The sequence below is a fragment of the Argiope bruennichi genome, chromosome 6, assembly GCF_947563725.1.
Source record: "Argiope bruennichi chromosome 6, qqArgBrue1.1, whole genome shotgun sequence".
Classification (NCBI taxonomy): Eukaryota; Metazoa; Arthropoda; class Arachnida; order Araneae; family Araneidae; genus Argiope; species Argiope bruennichi.
In genome coordinates this window covers 19,258,849-19,278,406 of record NC_079156.1, presented here as the reverse complement: position 1 = coordinate 19,278,406, position 19,558 = coordinate 19,258,849, and the positions used below count along the sequence as shown (strand labels likewise).

General features: G+C 27.5%; 1 protein-coding gene across 2 annotated transcripts in view; it reads left to right on the top strand.

Annotated features, from left to right (window-relative positions):
- Positions 1–453: 453 nt before the first annotated feature.
- The window catches only part of LOC129972396 (uncharacterized), a 61,559-nt gene continuing 42,454 nt past the window's right edge, over positions 454–19,558 (top strand). For both annotated transcript variants that reach the window (XR_008784855.1, XM_056086521.1), the window contains exons 1-3: positions 454–939; positions 3,644–3,732; positions 8,200–8,303. Coding sequence is in view for 1 of the 2 variants with exons in the window: in XM_056086521.1 (XP_055942496.1) it covers positions 906–939; positions 3,644–3,732; positions 8,200–8,303 (227 nt within the window). In the remaining variant the exon portion in view is untranslated. The remainder of the gene's footprint in view (positions 940–3,643; positions 3,733–8,199; positions 8,304–19,558) is intronic.

Genomic DNA, 19,558 nt, shown 5'->3' with positions numbered 1-19,558 from the left:
TATTGGTGCTTAATTTCTCCTTCTCAAAGATAAAATGCATTGGAAACAAAATCACATTCATCTAACAAATCCAAATCAGAAACTTTGTCAGTGTAAATTATTCACCTCCTATCTGATATCAACTGCAATAGTTCCAATGTATCTAAATCCTCCATGTTTGTTTGAAAACTAATGTAACAGTTGTCCTTCTTGAGAACTGTTGATCAAATTTGATTATCGGAAGTCCGTGAATCAAAAAATGGGGCAAAACAGGGGGAAATCGTCAACCGATTTGGTGTGGTGAATACCGATTTGACTGCTGATCAGCGTTTAATCATCAGCCGATGTTTAACAACGGTTGGTGAATACGGCCGTGTGCGGTTTGTAGTGCGCACACACACACACACACACACACACACACACACACACACACACACACACACACACACACACACACACACACACACACATCTTGCCATTGGAGAAAAAGAAATAATTTTGCTCAAACAGAAATATCAACAAATGTTTGCAAATGTTGAATCGTTCTTCAAACTTTTTGTTAATTTATTTCAACAGTAATCAATTATATACATCTGTTTTAAGTTTTGATAAGTTTGAACCAATTTAAATTTTAATCGTTAGAATTATTAGTAATCTTTCAATAATCTTTGTTGCATGTTATGTACTATCAATTTCGTGGAATGGAACGAATGAACGTCTTTCAGCTGAACGAAATATATGAACGCTTTGTAGATTGCAGGATCTAATCCCAAACACAATAACATGGTTGGAAATTCAATTGTTACCGGTGTCGTAATGACACTAACCTCTGATTTTAATTAGATCTATAATTTTCGGATAATAATATAAGAATTTTTTACAATAATTTTTTGCGACAATAATTAAATCTGTGGAGTTGGATTATCATGTATTCTGAAAGCCAAAATGCTAACGAAGAAGGTAAAGTGTTTTTGTGAAAAATATTCTCTTTAATTTTAGCATCTAAAATAATTAATCATTTTAACATGAAGTTCTACTTTAATTTTTTTGTATCTTTATTATTTGTGCGCTAATTTTGAAATTGATAATATATAAGTAAAATTAAGTAAAGTAAATAAAACTTCCTGATGAGAAGGAAACATACTTTTGCGTTCCGAAAGGTTTCTGCTGCATTGAACAAATGGTTTTTAAAAGAGCAACTAATTTACTTGACACGTTACGAATTTGAAATTATTTTATGAGAATTTTAAACTAAAATATTTTATAAATTATTAATTGTAATTAATTAGTTGAAAATCTTTAAGTGAATTAATTAAAAAGATTTTATATCATTATTATGAATTTATCAACTAGAAGGCAATTAATATAGATAAGGACATGATAATGTGCAACAATTTATGTATAAAGTTGATTTTTTACTATGGAAGTGTTTAAAAAGGAATTCTTTTTTTAAATACTTTTTTATAATTATCATCTAGTAGAATTATTTCATTGTGTATTATTAGAAAAGAAAATAGCAGGTTTGCTAAATTGTAGTTAACTCTATGAGCTAAACATGAGAATGTCAGTGCTTCAAAATCCTGCGTAATTTCTCGTGGACGGAAACTGAATGGAATCGTTTCTCCCTTCAGAGAAATTATAGGAAGGAGACATCTAATGAGCTATAACTGAAATTTGCAGTTAGGTTTTAGCAATGAAAAGGGTCCCCTGTGATTGTCATTTTTGATTTGAGAGAAGGGTTTGTTTTATTTGTTGTCAGTTGTTAAATTTTCACATTAGTGTTTTGATGATTTTACTTACATTTTTTTTTTTGCACTTTGTTGCTATAGAGTTGAGAGTAAATTTAAAAAATAAACTCAGGATAAACTAATTAAACATAAGACATTATTATCATTGAATCTCCTTTCTTTCTCCTTTTTAAATAATGTATTTGCTTTCTAATCAAGATTGAAATCTTTTGATGAAAAAAAAAATAATAAAAGTTTATATTTTAAAATCATTAAGTCTGATAAGTTTCCTCATAATTAAAAAAATTCTATTAAAAAGTATAAAAAGTCATCCAAATGTAAATACTTTTAAATGTATAACACAAAACTAACCTTTTCAGTGATAAATGGTGAAGAGTTTTTACAAAAATTTCTGGGTTGCACATACTAAGCAGTACATAAATAATAAATTTATGGAGTGCTGGTACTAAGTAATATATGAACAATAAATTTTTGTGACTTTTGAAATTTTTTAATTTATTTTTAGAAATTTTACAGTATTTATGTAAAACATTTGGAGTTGTAGATCTCCCATAAGAGCCAATAAAAACATATCATTTCTAAGCAACTTTAACAAATAAAGGGTTAAATGTTGTCAAGAAATATAAATAATTTTTTTTTCTATTCCTCAATATTATCCTCCTATTGGTTGCAACATGGTGGAGAAATAACTGTTTTAATTGTCAATGTCTTCATAATTTTTATTATTAATTTTACGAACATCAATTTTGCCTCCAGTATGTTATTAAAAAAAAATTCCTTAGCGAGCTGCTCTTTTTTAGCGATTCTTTAGAGATTTTGCTGTAATTAACAGCCACCTTATTTTTTAAAAAATGATTTACCTGTGAAAAGCTGAGGAAAAAGCAATTACAAAATTTTGTAATCTTTTAATATCTAACTAAATTTGTTTTGTAAAGAAATAAATTTAGAAATATTAATTTTTAGTTAAATAAGCTATCAGAAAAAAAGTGTATAAAAAGATTTTGAAAAAATATTTGAGTAATCAGTGCCAAAAAAATAAATATAAAGAGGAAAGAAAAAGTTTTTATATTAAAATTTTTTTGAACAAATTAGAAATTTTAATATTTTATGATGAAAAAAGTTGGGAATCGTAATAATATATTGTAAAGAATCATATTATTTTTTGTTATAATAATTATTCATCCCTTTAGTTACTATCTATTGCCCTCTCTTTCCTTCACACAAATAGTATGATTTGAAAAACCAGACACTGTCAAAGGCATCTGAACCCCCATATAGAACATGTTCTGCTTATCACATATTACCTATCACCTCTTAAATTCAACTAAAATTCCCAAAGTGTCTGAGTAAGCCTCTGTTGAACAGGGCAATTACAGGCGAGTTATGGCTCATAGGATAAAAGAAATAAGAATAAAAATTAAAATTACATAACTCCTCTTATTATTGCAGTAGTCCTGGAGATTCATTCACTGAAATATATGGGTAAGATGGTTATATAACATCTATGGAGCATGGTAGTTTTGGCATAAACCTAAGATGAGACACTGAATTAAGGGATCGACATAATGTGCTAGTAAAGAAAAAAAATTTAATGTTAATTATTTATTATACATCCATACAAACTTATCCATCAAAATTTGAGATTTCCTTGCTAAGTCTCATTAATATAGCAGATAAAGGAAGATTTTTTTTTTTTTTTTTTTTTTTTTTTTTTTGTAAAGAAAACAAAGATACAACTTTAATAAATTTAGCTCATTCATATGATGTTTCACAATATAGTTTTTAAAAATACTGAATTCTAATTCTTATTTTGAAAAGTTATGTTTCCTATTTTATGTTAATTATTACATAACATTTTTAAAATTATATTATGCTAAAATAGATAAAAAAAAAAAAAATTATTATTTTCCCTTCAGAATTCCAGAGAATGTGGAAAATTGCTTCTACTGCTCAATTTGTAAATGCATTTCGAGAGCTTTTCAAACTGCCAGAGATTGAAATTCAGGTAGAGTGTTAAAAAATGTTTCTATTCTTCAAATCATAAAAATGCAAAGATTTCAGTTCTTTCTTTTAATGTTGTACAGATGTACTAATCAGCAATGCGCATTAAGTCATTTGTCTTGCTAAAACTAAATAATTAAATTATTTATTTAATTCATAATAATGCTAAACTAATGATTCATATACTATTAGTATTTTTTAATATGATTATCTGCTAAACTTATTATGAGTAAAAGATTTTCCACAGAAATTTATGCATTTGCTTGAACTTTTATACTGCAAGATTACTGATTACTGTCTTTAGAATCAATAAAGCTCTATATATTGAATTCATAATTTTGATTACATTCATGTCTTTATGGAACTAGAATTAAAGTATTTTTTTTTTTTGTACTCAATTTTTTTTCTGAATTGCAACATATTTTTGTAATAAAAATATTTATTTGATTTCTAGTCTTTGTTGATGAATTATTTTTCATTAATTTTAGTGAAACAAATTTGTATTAAAATCATGTTTTCTTTTGTTTGGAATTCATTTTTTTAAAAATTATGAACTGTCTCAAATTTTTATATTTCATCATTTGCAGTATGCTGTATATATTGTATTCAATGTATAATCTTATTCGTAATAGAGGAGTTCCTGAATTTTAGTATGCATGCTTATAGAAAAATATGGTTCAGAGTAAAACCTTTTATTTTTGCTGCGTTTATTTTAATGGAAAATACTTTTATCGAACCGTTATCATCTAGGAATTCTGGTAGATTCAAAAAGGGAAAATGAATAAGAAGATGATTAATGATATTTAAAATGAAATTGCATCTTAATTTTATTGTAATTCAATCAGTTCTGAGTTAATATCATTAATCAAAGCAAATTTCTTTATTTCACTTCTATTGAAATGTCTTTAAGCAAGACCAATTTCATAATTATTTTTGTTAGAAAATATTTAAGAACATGTAAAAAGATGACATATTAAATTCCTCAAGAATATGTGACCTTAATTAGGGTCCTTTTCTATTAAGAATATAGCATATTTTTATAAATAATATCTTATGTAGTTTTTCTTGAAAACAAATTTTTATTTACATTTTTACTATGTGGAATTTTAAATGAAACCATTTGTTCAACATCATGAATGTCTAGTTAATCATTAATGTCTTTTAAAGAAAAAAACAATATCAATTAATTTGAATTCTCCTATGTTCAAATGAATTTGGTTGAAAATCTACTTGAAGGCCCTAAATTATTTGATACAGGATTGTGAAAATAGAGATGATCTTAGAATAATGCAAACAGTTTTATAATCTGAAATTGCATAATTTTTTGTTAATTTTTAAAATTTAGACTGAATTAAAATTTAATTTCTACTGAAATTAAAAGCATATCTATTGAATTTAATATGTAAATAAACTTATTCTTCTGAAATTATTTCTGAAATGAGAGTTTACATTAATTTAAATAATTCAATTGTTGAATTCTTTTTGCTGAAAAAACAACTTTTTAAAAAAGAGTTTAACCACTGTAAATCTAGAGTAAGCTTGTTCTAGTCATAATAAATATTCTAACTTTTCTATTGCTATTTTGATAGCATATTTATGTATGTATTTTTATTTAAATGTATTCAGCACACAGAGTCTAAGAATTTTAACTAAAGTATCAATATATATAATGTTTCCATAGAATATGGAATAATTTGTAACATTTTTTCTAACACACTACAGCTTGTAATAGATTTTATGTATAGGAAGATTCTAAATAATGGTGTGAGGGGAAAAAAAAAAAAAAAAAAAAAAAAAAGACTGAAATTTGACATAAATTAGGTTTTCAGCTATTGAATTTTTATTCTTTCTTTTATTTATAATACTTCCTGTGATCTGTTGATTGAATGAATGAGTTTAAAAATATTGCCTTATAATCATTGAAGGCTCCATTTATGTATATATTTAAGCAATTCAGAACATTAGTTAATTTATTGAATCAGCCAAAATATATTTAAATTATAAAACAATATTTTGACATTATTTTAATAGGAAATTCACAGATCCAAAGAAAAAAAATTAAATTATCAACAAATTTAATTAAAAAAATTCCATTTATCTGAATGTTAACGTATAAATAGCACCTTTTGAATAATTTAGAGGCATTGAAAAATACCTGGACAGTTTTTTCTTCTTTCCATCCATGAAATATAGTATCAATGAAATCTTTGTTTCCTGATATTAAAAATATTAAATAAGCATTTATTATTAAAATGCCTTGTCCAAGGCATTAATAAACAGTTTAGTGGAATGTCTGACTTTCTTTCTGTTAGTTTCCTTGTTTAACATTTTCACTGTGTCCTTAATTTGTACGAAATCTGTATAATTTGTCCAGTTTTTCTTATTTTTGTGTATATAAAATTCAAAAATTTTTTAGAACTTAAAAGGTAATAAAACCAATAAATATTTTCTTTACTAAAAATTAAATATGATATATTTTTAAAAAATTTTGGCTCATTTTTTTTCCATCAATATTTGCTTTCTTGTTAAGATTATGAAATGTCCTGTGTTTTCCATTTAATTATTGGTCTTTTGCACCATATCATTTACCAACTAATTGCATCAATTATGTATTCTAATGTGTAACTATCATAGATGATGGATAGATATTTAATACAGTAACCTAAAGTATCTGCTCATATTTTTAAAAAGAATGCGCTTCCTGCAAAAGATGTGCGCAGAAGCATATCAGTTAGGGAGAAAAGAAGTGGAGCAATGTGATCTTCACAGATATGTTCCACTTCAATGTACAACCTAACAATAAGTTGATTCTCATCTAAAGAGAACTTAAAACTTGTTATAATTTTTTGTTTGTGCATGAAAGTGTCTGATTTGACGAATCTAATGTGATGATTTGAGCTGGTATTTTTATCAGTGGCCTTACTGACCTGTACATTATCAAGAATGGAGCATTAACTGCTCAGTGATACAGAGAAGCAATCCTCAAATCTCTTGTGTATTTTATGTTGTGGCAATCACGAATTCAGTCTCATAATAATGCCAAGCCACATTATGCTCAGCTAATAGACAGTTTTCTTTTTGACAAAGGAATCCTTCGATCAGCTTATTAGCCATGAATCCAACAGAACATGTTTGTAACATTCTAGAAAGAAAGTTTGTTGTTGGCTTATCATCCTCAAAAATAATTTATCTGTTAGAAAGCTCTTCTCTTCTGGAGTGAATGACAGGATAACAGTATCTCAATGATTCTATGCCTCATAGGTTTGTGGCATTGCTTTCCATCAGAGGAAAACTACAACCCTTACTGAAACTCATTTTCATCTAAGAAATCACATTTTTTTTTTCTTTATATAATATGTGCGAATTGTGCATTTTTTGTTTACTGACAAATATCATAAATAAAATGTATTATTCATTGTTCATTGTCTCTTTTTCATTTCTTAGATCTCGCAACACCTATACATCATATATCAATCTCTAAAACATTTTCTCATTTGCAGTTTATATCCAAAATCATAATATCCCCTAATTATTTAACAATGTACTTACCTGTATTACAGTTCATTTTAAATGATAAAATAATTGATTATTGTAAAAATAGCATTAGTATAGAATATTGAATTTCATCTGAAATCTTATATGTGGTCTTAGAGGAAATTAAATTAAGAAATTTTTGTATAAAAATCTAAATTAGCTGCCTGTAGCACCTTCCAGTGACAAGAACTAATGGAATGTAAAAACAGCAACCTCAATTGTTTATTTAATACACCTACTTTTTTAAAAAATAGTTTAACTCTAAGATTATAATTTGAAACAACAACAAATAAAAAAAAAAAAATCCAAGTTTTGGGTTTTTCTGAAAAATTATTAGTAATTTCTGCTCTCTCATTCATAATCAATTTTGAATTGAGTGAAAGAAACCAATTATAATCCATATTGTCAGTACTATGAAAACTATGATATATACTACTATGCTGATTTAAATATAATCCTAAATTATTAAAAAGTAATGTTTTATTTCAGAAGAATTTAGATATCAATAGTAAAAAAGAATGTTCTCTATAATGAAACTGCATTTTATTTTATAGGATTTATCTTACTTTGAAGATATACATTTACACTTTTTGTCATTCATTTATGATTGCCCATTCACAGACATTTGTCATAATCTACTGTTAACTTGAGTTGTTATTGAATATTGTAAAGATAAAAAGATTGTAAAAAAGGAATGGAATCCTATATATTTCATATTGTATTCTGCGTTAAATATTAACAAATTTCACTATATGTTATGTTATTTTACGATATTCTAGGTATTTTATTAAAACTCCCTTTCAAGGAAAGACTTGAACTAAAAAACATTGAACTAAAACATTATATTAAAAAAATGTTTCTGAACCAGTTTTTTTATTCATGAAAATGTATTTTTATTTGTTGGATGATTTCTTAAACTTTTATATATATTTTACAGACTTTAGAAGAAGGTTTTTTGGGCAAAAGCATGTATGGAATTAATATTTTGAAGCAATTGGTTGTGGCTATACTAAAAAGTATCTATCCAAATCTTGGAGTGAGGTATTATTATTAACAATATTTCTTTTCATGATAAACAAATATAATTCAGATGTTCTGAATATTTAATTATTTACAATATTCTATTTTATTTCTTCATAAAATAAAATTTGTTTTTGCAATTTTTTTTCCAAAATTTATATTAAAGTCATAGTTTGAAATCTGATAATAATTTTTTTTAAATATTATAATTTTTGTTATAATTTTTAACAACAATACATAAATTTATAGGTATTGATATTTATTCTTTATTGTTTTGGCATGATTACAAATTATATTAAAATTGTTTCTATGTAACTTTTATTTAAAATGAGAATATGATTGGCAGTATCTTAGACAACAAATATTTGGAATTTTATTGAAAAAATGTGTTTTCATATTAAAAACAAAACAAATAATAAAACTCCAGTAATGCTGTGTTATAAAATGTCTATTTGTATGAAAACCTGTTACATAATTTTTAACTATGTCTCTTGTTACTAATGTTTAAAATTCATCATGAATGCTGATCATTTTTATTGATTTAATCACAATTTGGAAACATGTAGGGAGTATTTTTTATTTGTTATTGTATTGTAAAGTGTGTCTTTTGGAAAATTTGGCTTTTAGAGGAGTCATATTGATTACAGCAATAGAAAAATGCTCAGTTTAAAGAACATAGTTTAAATAAATAATTCAGTATGTTTCCTAGCTTGATATTGCCACACATTTCTGCCAGAAATTTTCTTTTGGCTATAGCTTCCCCTTCAGTTTTTCTTTGAATTCATGATTAAATAAATATTTTTATTGGCCTTCTAGATGAAGCTACTATTCATTAAGAATGTTAATGAGATATTTACCTTAATTTCAAATTCTTCATTCTTAAAAGGAAAGCTAATCATTAAATATAGTTAATAATATGTGAAATTTACTGTACTATGAAAGTTCCATTGAATATCATTGCATGTTGCTAAAATGTATATTTTGGGGTCTATTTTTAGTGTCCAAAACTGAACTAATGCTTTCACAAAATTTGATGCCAATGCATCATCAGCTCTGCCAATGATTTTTTGTCGATTTGATGTCAATGCATTTTTGCTCATCGGCTCTGTTCATTTACTGACAAGTTAAATTATTTAAATTTGATCGTTACAATCAAATAAAATGTTCAAACATAAAAAATAAAATTAGTTTTATTGTGGATAAAATAAATGCTTGAAAACAAGCATATTAAAGGAGTTTTATATTGACACATTAAAGTAAAAACTATATTAAAAACAAATACAAAAAACATTGCTGTTTCATGTAATATTAGTATTAATATATATATTTTATTATATTACGTAGGTGGCCTTTCTATCTGCTGATATATTCCTTTTTTAAGAAAGAAGCTACAAATAACATATCTATAATAAAATAATTTTAGTCAATACAAAACTTGTTGACAGACTTAGTATGCATATCAGCCATATTGTCTTTTTGTGGTATGTAAAAAAAAACAAAAACAAAAAAAAACTATGTATCTTTTACGGCATGACCCACTAAATAAATAAAGTCAATCTTAAAGTCAATATCTTTGCTCCTCTCAAAGCCTCACTAAAGTTAACACCAGGATGTAAATATTTGCATATTCTCTTTGAAATTAATCATCTACCAGTGATGTTTTTAGTGTTTTGGGACTGTTTGCCAAGTCTGATTTCACTTCAAATTGTCAAATTATTCATTAATAGCTTCCTCCCAATTTTCTGCATAGAGGGAATTCATTGTTTCTCTCAACTTGTACTCTCTTTTTTTGCCCGATATAAAAATTAGATTCATTTTTCATGTCTTCTTTCGCATTTTACAATATATATTTTTAAAATGCTTTGGCAATCTTTGGTTCTATTGCTTTTTCTAGTTTCATTTGTAGCAATCACATTTGGAAGTGTGATCTTTTCCATTTCTCCTTCAGTTTCATCTATAGAACTATCATTGCCTTGCACTATTTCAAGGTTTTCTGAATCACTTTTACTTGGAGTGAGGGATCTCAGAAGCAATATATCTTTCTCACTCATGAAATATAAAAATATCCTTCTACTTAACATCTATAAGAGGTAATTTTTATTTGACTGGGAAAACATTTTACTCAAATTTCATATATTTGGGCAACCCTTTTGATGTTCTAGAGCTCATAGCTTTAGCACCTTCCACTATTGAACTATGACACATTATTCTGCTGTTGGAGTTAGTTTTTTTCTTGATTTGTATGCTATTCAGTGTAGAAAGTATTCTGCAATAAAATATTCTTAAATTATTATATTTGATGTCTTCCCAGTCTAAATATTATGACATATCTTGTAATTCAATATTGTGATTAGACATCTGTTTTTTAATGATGTTTACTGCATTAACTAGAAATAATTTGGCACTTCTGATTGCATCAGCAAGCAACATGTTGCATTAAAGAGAGGTTTATTAAGTCAGTGTACCAAGAATAATTGCTCAGAAAAGCTACTAGGTAGTTTAAACCAACATCAGAACCATTCTATACATCTAAGTGAATAAGTTGGTGATCAAGCTTGTTTTATTTCTTTCATAGGAAATTTAGTTTTCTTCATCTTTCCCAGAAAACAAATTGTATAGTGTTCTTGTTTTCTCTATTTCTGTCTTCACTGGGATTTTTGAACACATCACCATTCATATTACTCTTTGTGTATGAAGATGACCTATTCTTTTATGCGACAATTGCTCATTTATTGATTTTGCCAGGTTAGTAGTTTGAAATTTTTCTTCCTCTTGATAAACTGCCTAACAACGTTTTTGGACAGTTGTAGCTTTGGATTGAATGCTTCAAGAGTGGTAGTTATTGCCATTTTGTTTTAAGCGTTTGAACTTCTCAACCATATTTTAATAGTCTGGAAATACTAAAAAAAACTTTTTTTAAAATTATTATTTAACTTTTTCAAATACCTTTATTACTTCTTCAGAAAAGAATAACTTTAGTATATCCAGGTCTTTTCAAGTTAGACAGCAAAATGGGGCTTTGTTGTTTTCCCATAAAATCCGCTGGTTTCTTGCGTAGAAAGAGCTTCATGCTTATAACATTTTTAATTTAATTTTTCAAATCAAATAAAATTTCCATAGAAAAAATCCATAGACATTAATTATTATAGGTGAAATAAATTGCTTGAAAACGACATATTACTTGAAGGAATTTTTTTAGACATACTAGAACAAAAAATTATATTAAAAAAGCAAAACAGAAAATGCATAGCCACTTCTTGTAATCTGAACATATAAGATTTTAATGATATACAGTGTAGGTGGCTTTTGAATAGATCAGTATATAATTCTAATTATATGACCCAGTGAAACCTGATCAAGTCCCACATGTGACAAGTTTGGAAAATCTCTTTGTCATAATATATCTCTTTGCAATATATTACTTTTCTTTAATCAATCTGCGAAAAGTTATAGGATAATTTCTAATACCTTCCTTGCTTATCATTGCACCACAATACAGCTTTATCTGCAGGATGACATTATTTGCTGTGTTGTTCTTTGAGGCAAGTATTTGATTGGTAAATAGAACAATAAGAGTTGATAGCAGTGATAACAAATTTCTTGTAATGTAAAATTTAATTTTAAACTGGAGTAATATATTTTTTATGGAAATAAAACATATTAAAATTAACAGAGTTCTTTTCATAACCTTAAGACCTACATGAAGGGTTTTTATTTCATTTAGCAGTATTCCAGCCACTTGTAGCTTTAATCACTTTTTAAATGGTATCTTCTAACTTCTTGAATTAACATTCTTCATAAATATTTGTATTGTCAGTAAAATCTTTGTCATAAAATTTTACTGACAATACAAATATTTTGGTTTGGTTTCTTCATTTTATACAATTACTCTGTTTCTGAGAGTCTTTTTTTAAGCATGCTCTCTGTAGAAAGATGTGAAATTAAAGCCACAAATGCACCTGGCATTTTAACTTAAAACTTAATTATTTTGAAATCTAAAACAGTTCAGTAAGTGAAAACAAGATTTCCTTTACTCTTTAAAACTCTTAAACTACACTTGACTTTTTAATTACAAGTCATTTTTCATTATGAAAGTTCATAACAAAGACTTAGAATGTGAAATTGTGGGGAAAATTAATCTTCAAGCAATTTTAACTGTATTTCTCCGAGAAACGTTAAGAAATGTCATTTTTAATCCACATATTGATAGGAATACATATTTTTCCAAGTACCATTCTATTGTTCTTCCCTGTATTTTAATGATTTCCTTTTTTCTTTTATATGTTTATGCAGATGATCCAATTTGATTGCCAAGTTCATCAATAGCTGTTTATTTGGTAGAGTAGAGATATCTCCTCCCAAACAGCCTGTGAAAAAAAAAATTGTAAGCATTTCCCAAAATTTTTGGTTAAGTGGAGAATGCTCCCCCCCTTTTTTTTTTGTGACAAATAAGGTCAAGAATCTCTAATTAGCAGATAGTATATTGTTTGGCCTAGAAAAAATAATTTTCTCGAGAAATATCAATTCACACATATTTTAAATTGTATAATTGGTTCTGTTAGATTAATTAATTCCAGATTAAATATGCAATCAATTATATTTACTATCTCCTGAGATTTTGGAGTCTGTAAATTTTTATGTTAGCTGCATTTTGAATTTAATAAAAGTGTTTTTTTTTTGTGTGTGCTTATGTTATCTTATTTATTGAATGCGTTTAGTTTGCCATCAATTTTACTTTATTGTTTTGAGTACTTTATTATACTGATGTGAATATAAAATTTTATATCTTATCGAAAGTGATGTATCCATTTTACAGAGATTTCCAGGAACACAACAAACTGATAATTCCTAACGTAATTTTTCCTTGCTTTTTTTAAAAAATCAAATATTCTGTTTAAAGGTCCGAGTCTGTGGTAAGTGCCAAAGGAAACTGACAGAGAAGGAAGGAAGAAAAATTGGGGTAGGCATTGGGAGAGAAGGTAGTTCTAGGGAAAATCTTATTGGATATATCAAGTTTTGAAAAAATACTCCCCCTCCCCCTGCAAAAAAAGGAACACACACTCACTATATATATATATATATATATATATATATATATATATATATATATATATATATATATATATATATATATATATAATGTTTTGAATAGCTGCATATAATTTAGAAAAAAATATTAAAACTTTTTTTATATTTTTTCTTGGTTACATAAAGAAAAAAATGCCATGGCTATATTATGAACTAGCCGCCTTTGGCGACCAGCCGGTTCGCCAATCTTAATGTTCGTTAAAATTTTAATAATTAAATATTTTAGGCAATTCCAACTTTAATAGATTCTTCAGCAAAATATTTTAAAACTTCAAATTTTGATTGTCATATAATTCACTCATAATATTATAAAAGCTTTTAGTCATAATGTGATATGTTTCTCTCTAATTTTATGTTACCCCTCGTAGAATGTATGCTTTAAATTAAAGTGTAAATGATTAATCTGCAATTAATATAATAATATTTTTTACTGAAACAAAGCATTTTTTTTAATAATATGGTTACTGATAATAGAGTCACTGAGCGTTTAAACTTTATGGGCACTAAAGAATATCTTTTTTAATTTATGTAATATCTCAAGAATTTGTCAACAAAATTTTCTCAGATTCATCATGAACGGATCGATTCATTAACAATGTTTAATTTTAAATGCATCAAACACTAAGAAAATAAAATGAATCGTTTAAAATAATCGGTCGAAAACAGATTTAAAAAAACTACTTAAAAAAAGATGTACTTAAAACTATAAGCATATACAAAATATATATATAACTAACATAAATACAATTTAATTTAAAAAAAGCATGCAACTAACTTAAAAATAATTTAAATCATTGAAAACAGGTTTAAAAAAACTACTTAAAAAACGATGTACTTAAAACTATAAGCATATACAAAAAATATATAACTAACATAAATACAATTTACTTACAAAAGCATGCAACTAACCTAAAAATAATTTAAATCATCCGTTCATAACGGTTGCCATGGCAACAATCAGAACACAGTGCGCATGCGTGAATTTTCTTCGCCAGTTACGTTAACGCAAATGCGTGAATTTTTCTACGCCAGTTGGGGTAACGCTATGCAGATTATACATTTTTAATTTCCTTTATTCTGTGTTATTTTAATTCAAAAGTACTTCAGAATGAATCTGAAACATGGATTAATTAACAATGTTTAATTTTAAATGCATAAAACATTAAGAAAATAGACAAAATCGTTTGAAATAATCCGCCGAAAAATATTAACCCTAGCCTCATTACTGTTGGGAGAAAATAAAACGGAAGCCTTAGTCATTTGGCGGATGGAGAAAATGGAAGATTTTTTTGGCGGAAAAGTTAGTTTTTAATTAATAATTAAAATTCTAATTAAAAATTCGAAAAAAGGAACCCCAGGTGCACATTCCCGACCTCCAAGGTATACATGTACCAAATTTGGTAGCTGTAGGTCAAACGGTCTGGCCTGTAGAGCGCCAACACACACACACACACACACACACACACACACACACACACACACACACACACATTGAGCTTTATTATAAGTATAGATTAAATAATATTCCAAAGGCGCAAATCGCATTATAATAATTCTGCTATAAAATTTGCAACAGTTCTGCTTTCAAAATAAAACTCCCTTTTAACCAATATATTTTTTACAATGCAAAAAAAAAAAAAAAAAAAAAAAAAAAAAACCTTGTAACACTTTTAATGGTAGATTTATTTGCACAGCAGCCATCTAGGTATTTTTCCAAGTTTCCAGTTTAAATCTAATTCTAGTAGAGCTGTTGCCATTTTTCTGTCTTTTCTACAAATGTTTATTAAAAAGCATTACCGAACATTTATTGTTGCCCTTTGGAAGAGCCAAGTGAAGCTTATAAATTGAAATAGAAATGTGTAATCAAATGGCTACACGATGCACTGTAAGTTTAAACTTAAATGTGATAATCCAAACCACAACACTCATCTGAAAAGTTATGTTCTTCTAAATACTAATTGATAATGATGTTTTCTGAAGAATCATTTATTACACTGTGGATCCATTTCTATTCTAGAAGTGTTATTAATTTTCACCGAAATGAGCTTTAACCTAATGTTGGTTTATTCTGTTTCAGAGAGGAAATGCTGAGAGGGGTGCTAGATTGTCTTATCGCTTTCAATTTTTTAGTAAAATTCTAATTTCCTGAGAAGAATCGAAAATGTAGTTATAAAAGAATGTTATTTTAGTACCGACTTCACCGTTTTTACTTTTTATACCTCTGTATGAAAACTTCCTTATTTGAACATATGTCTAGAAGTTTGTTGCGCTAATTCAAAAGCCTGTTGAAATCGCACTCTTACTAACGTTCTAAGACGACGAACACTTCCGGTTTCTTCATAGATCGTGTACACTTCATTGTTTATAATGATTTAACTTCTTCATCCATGATTACATTTCCAGATATCAAAAATTTTGTTTTTGATATACTAAAAATAAATGACAAAAAAATTCTTTCAAAATGGATTTATTTTCGACTTTACTTTCACGAAATAATTTTAAAAAACCGATATTTGGGAGAGTGTCATAATTTTCTGCATTTTTTTCTTTTGTGTCAAAACATGCCATTTACGGGGATAATCTAGATTTATTTTCCCTTCTGCTCAATAAAAAATGCTACGAATTATCATTTTTAATAAAATAGTTTTATTACTCTTAATAGGTAAATACTTAACAGCTAATTCGATAATAAGCATATATAGAGAAATTTTTTTTTTTTAAGTAATAATAAGCAGTCGAATTTCTCCATTATTATTTATACCTTTGAAATGCCATGTGATGATGCTTCAGTAGAGATATCAATAAATCAAATAATTAAATTCTTCATTATATTTCTCATCATTTTGCAATTTTTCCGCAGTATTGCGTCACATGAAAGATTTATTTTTTCAAACCATCTTACTGTATAAACATATACAATGCTACAACATTTTATTTTGGTACGGGGAGAGGGGCTTTCTTGGGTTTTTATTTTCTTCTCTTAGTGCTGTCAATGCCTTTTCAATCGGGAAATTCTGGTAGCCTCTTCGTTGAATGCTTTCCTAGAAGTTTAAATGTTGTTGTTAAATCAGACTTTTATAATAAAAGCTGAAAACAAATGAAACTGAGACCAAAACAAAACCATTAATACTAATTACTAATATATGTATTACTACTAGTAATAATTAATAATAATATATGTTGATTTTGAAGCTTTGTTTTAGCATTATAAAATTGTTAAGTACAAAGTTGAATGTAGAAAAAAAAAAAAAAAAAGAGTCCATTGTAAAGAATCTCAAGCCAAGGATTATACAGTAGATTCAATGAAAATGCTGAAATCATATCATTCCAAAGATTAATATTTTGTGACTATTGTTGCCAATTCCATGAACGGCGTCCATTCCATTTGGTGCCTTCCCCAAGATCCAAAATTTTTTTGCTGGGTGTGGGGATAACACATTTATTATAGAGTATGTGCCAAAGTTTTGGGAAGACTACTCTCGCTGGTTCCTAGGAGTAGAAACTCGTAAGGGTTAGGATCCTTATAAAAGATTATTTTGAAAATCGTTTGTTGACTCATTATATATAATTATTTTTTGTATACAGTGAAAAAAAAAGTGGGACAGCAAAAAGAATTTATTTTATTGCTCAACATTTTTTAAGGAAGTTGTGCTTTTAAAATGAAATATTTTTTTAAAAAGTAATTTCTTCCCAGTTTGATATGGTTTTAATGTAATTCAATAAAATATTGCTTTTAATTTTAAAGTAATGTAAAGAAGAAATTTTGAGATTTTCACTGCAAAAACAAAACAAAAAACAACAACTTCTACATTTATTTTATATGCACTGTGTGTTGCTATATGCAAAGTTTAAAGACGCACAGAATATTTTTTGGCACGAGTCCCAGTCAAAGATTTGAGTTAGAGTATGTAATTAATTGATCGAATGCATTACATAATACATATAAAATATATGGATTTTTACTGAGACAATATCGGCCCTCCAAAGAATTTCTTTGCTTAAAACAGACAGATGAATATTGAGAGAATCCTAACATTTCAGCAATAAAGATAGCAAGATAATTGAAGGAAGAATCTGTTGTCATTGTCTATACTATAAGGAGTTTTTTACATTCTAAGAAATGTAGAGCTTATGCACCACAAAAGTAACTATACTTATCTGCCAGAAATGTGAATATGCTGAGCACAATGTTGGAAAGCTCAAAGATTTCTGGAATTCTGTTATTTTTACTGACGAGTCAAAATTTAATTTGTTTGGATTCGATGATGTGACGTAAGGAAGGTATGGCGCTAAGTCCTGCAATTATAAATGCAACTGTTAAACACGGTGGTTGTAGCGTTATGGTGTGAGGTGCAATGGGATCTAACGGAGTTGAATATTTTGTGTTTATTGAAGGTATGATGGACAAAATGGTGGATCTGAATATTCTAAAATAGAATTTACCAAGCAAAATTCAATTTAAATAGGAACTACTCTTTGGTTCAAGATAACGATCCTAAGCATCCTGAGAGAATGGTTATAATATAATGTACAGAAAATACTGCTCCATATCCCACTGAGTCCTGATTTGAATCCTATAGAGAATGTGGGCGTTTATGGAGAAAAAATTATGAGAGGGGGCAATAAAAAATAAAAAGGAACTAAATGGTGTTCATCAAAATATATGGAACAGTGTACAAATAGACTTCACTGAAAAGGTGGCCCTTTATATGAATAAGAGGTTACAACCTGTTATAGCAATCAAGGAACCTCATACGAAGTGTAGTGTTTTTGTCTTAAATACAAAAGTTTTTTTATGACCTTATGTAAGTGCCCAAGGTTGTTTTTTTTTCTATCAAAAGTGATATCATCGTAATGTTTTTTTTTAAATTTATAATTTATGTAATATGAAATCAAATCAAGCTGTTTGATTTATTTTTGAAATTGTCTTTGTTCTGAAATTTGTTTTATTTTAAATGTATAATATAGTGCAAAATTATTAAACAGGGAAATTGTGCAGGCCTGCTGTCCAACTTTTTTTTTTATTCACTGCGTATAACATTTTTGTTTTGAAGCGATTATTTGGAAAAATCGCAATTTTTCGTAAATACCGCTATTTATGAACTTAATAGGTTTTGGAGTAACTGAAATATGCAAATGGCATCCAGTCATTTTTAGGTTAGAAGTTATGTTCATCCTTTTCATATATCTGATTTCTTCCATTATAAAAAGGTTCCACAATGTAGAGATCAAAATGTTTTTCAATTTTCATCATCTTTGTGTGGATAAAAAATTATAATATGAATTATACAAATTTTTAAATGGATAAAATACGCCTCTCTTGATTTACTTTCTTTATAAGTAATAGCCATATTACTTGATTCATTAGATAACGATATATCCCCGATCCTTGTTTTGTATTGGACCAAGTTTTGTGAATCATGATCTTCCTGGAACACTTTTTCCATTGTATGACATCTTCGCCCCCCCCTTAAAAGACGTGGGAGGTCTTTCCCTCTTTTCTCACCAATTACTAAGTACTATCTCCATTTTTCTTCTTCTGGTTTCAGGTTACTTTTCCTCTATTGTGATTGTAACTTTCCAAGAAAGGATTCATCGAAGAAGATGCGCAGAAATTATTCTTCGGAAATATGAAAATATTAGGTTCTTTCTGTGCTTTGTTGATATTTTTGTTTCTTTTTCCCAATTACTAGTATGTTAGTGAGCGATAACCTGATATTTCAGGAAAAGTGATTCGGTATATCGTGATACCAGTCAAATAATTCTGAATACAGCTCTTATATATGTTAACGGAGGTAAATTTGATGAGACCTTAAGCTGAGATATAGGAAGTCCATTTAATTAGTTTGTTTAATATATATGACACTTACTCAATCGGACAGTTTTTTTCCGCCCTGGGGTGGGGGTTGTCAGAGATCATCAAGTATATAGAGGAAAAAAGTGTGTAAAATGGAATGACTAGGTGAAATCTTATGCATATTTGTGTTAAGTTAGTCTATTCAGTTAAGCAGAAGTTATGTATCTGTGTTTGATTTGTGTGTGTGTGTGTGTAATGGGATGCTGTATAATAAACAGAGGTTGTCTTATTTCATGGAGATCTTTATCAACTTTAAACACGGGGAAAAAAAAAAAAAAAACACAATACCACATACCATCATAGTTTCCCATTTATTGTGAACTTTAAACTT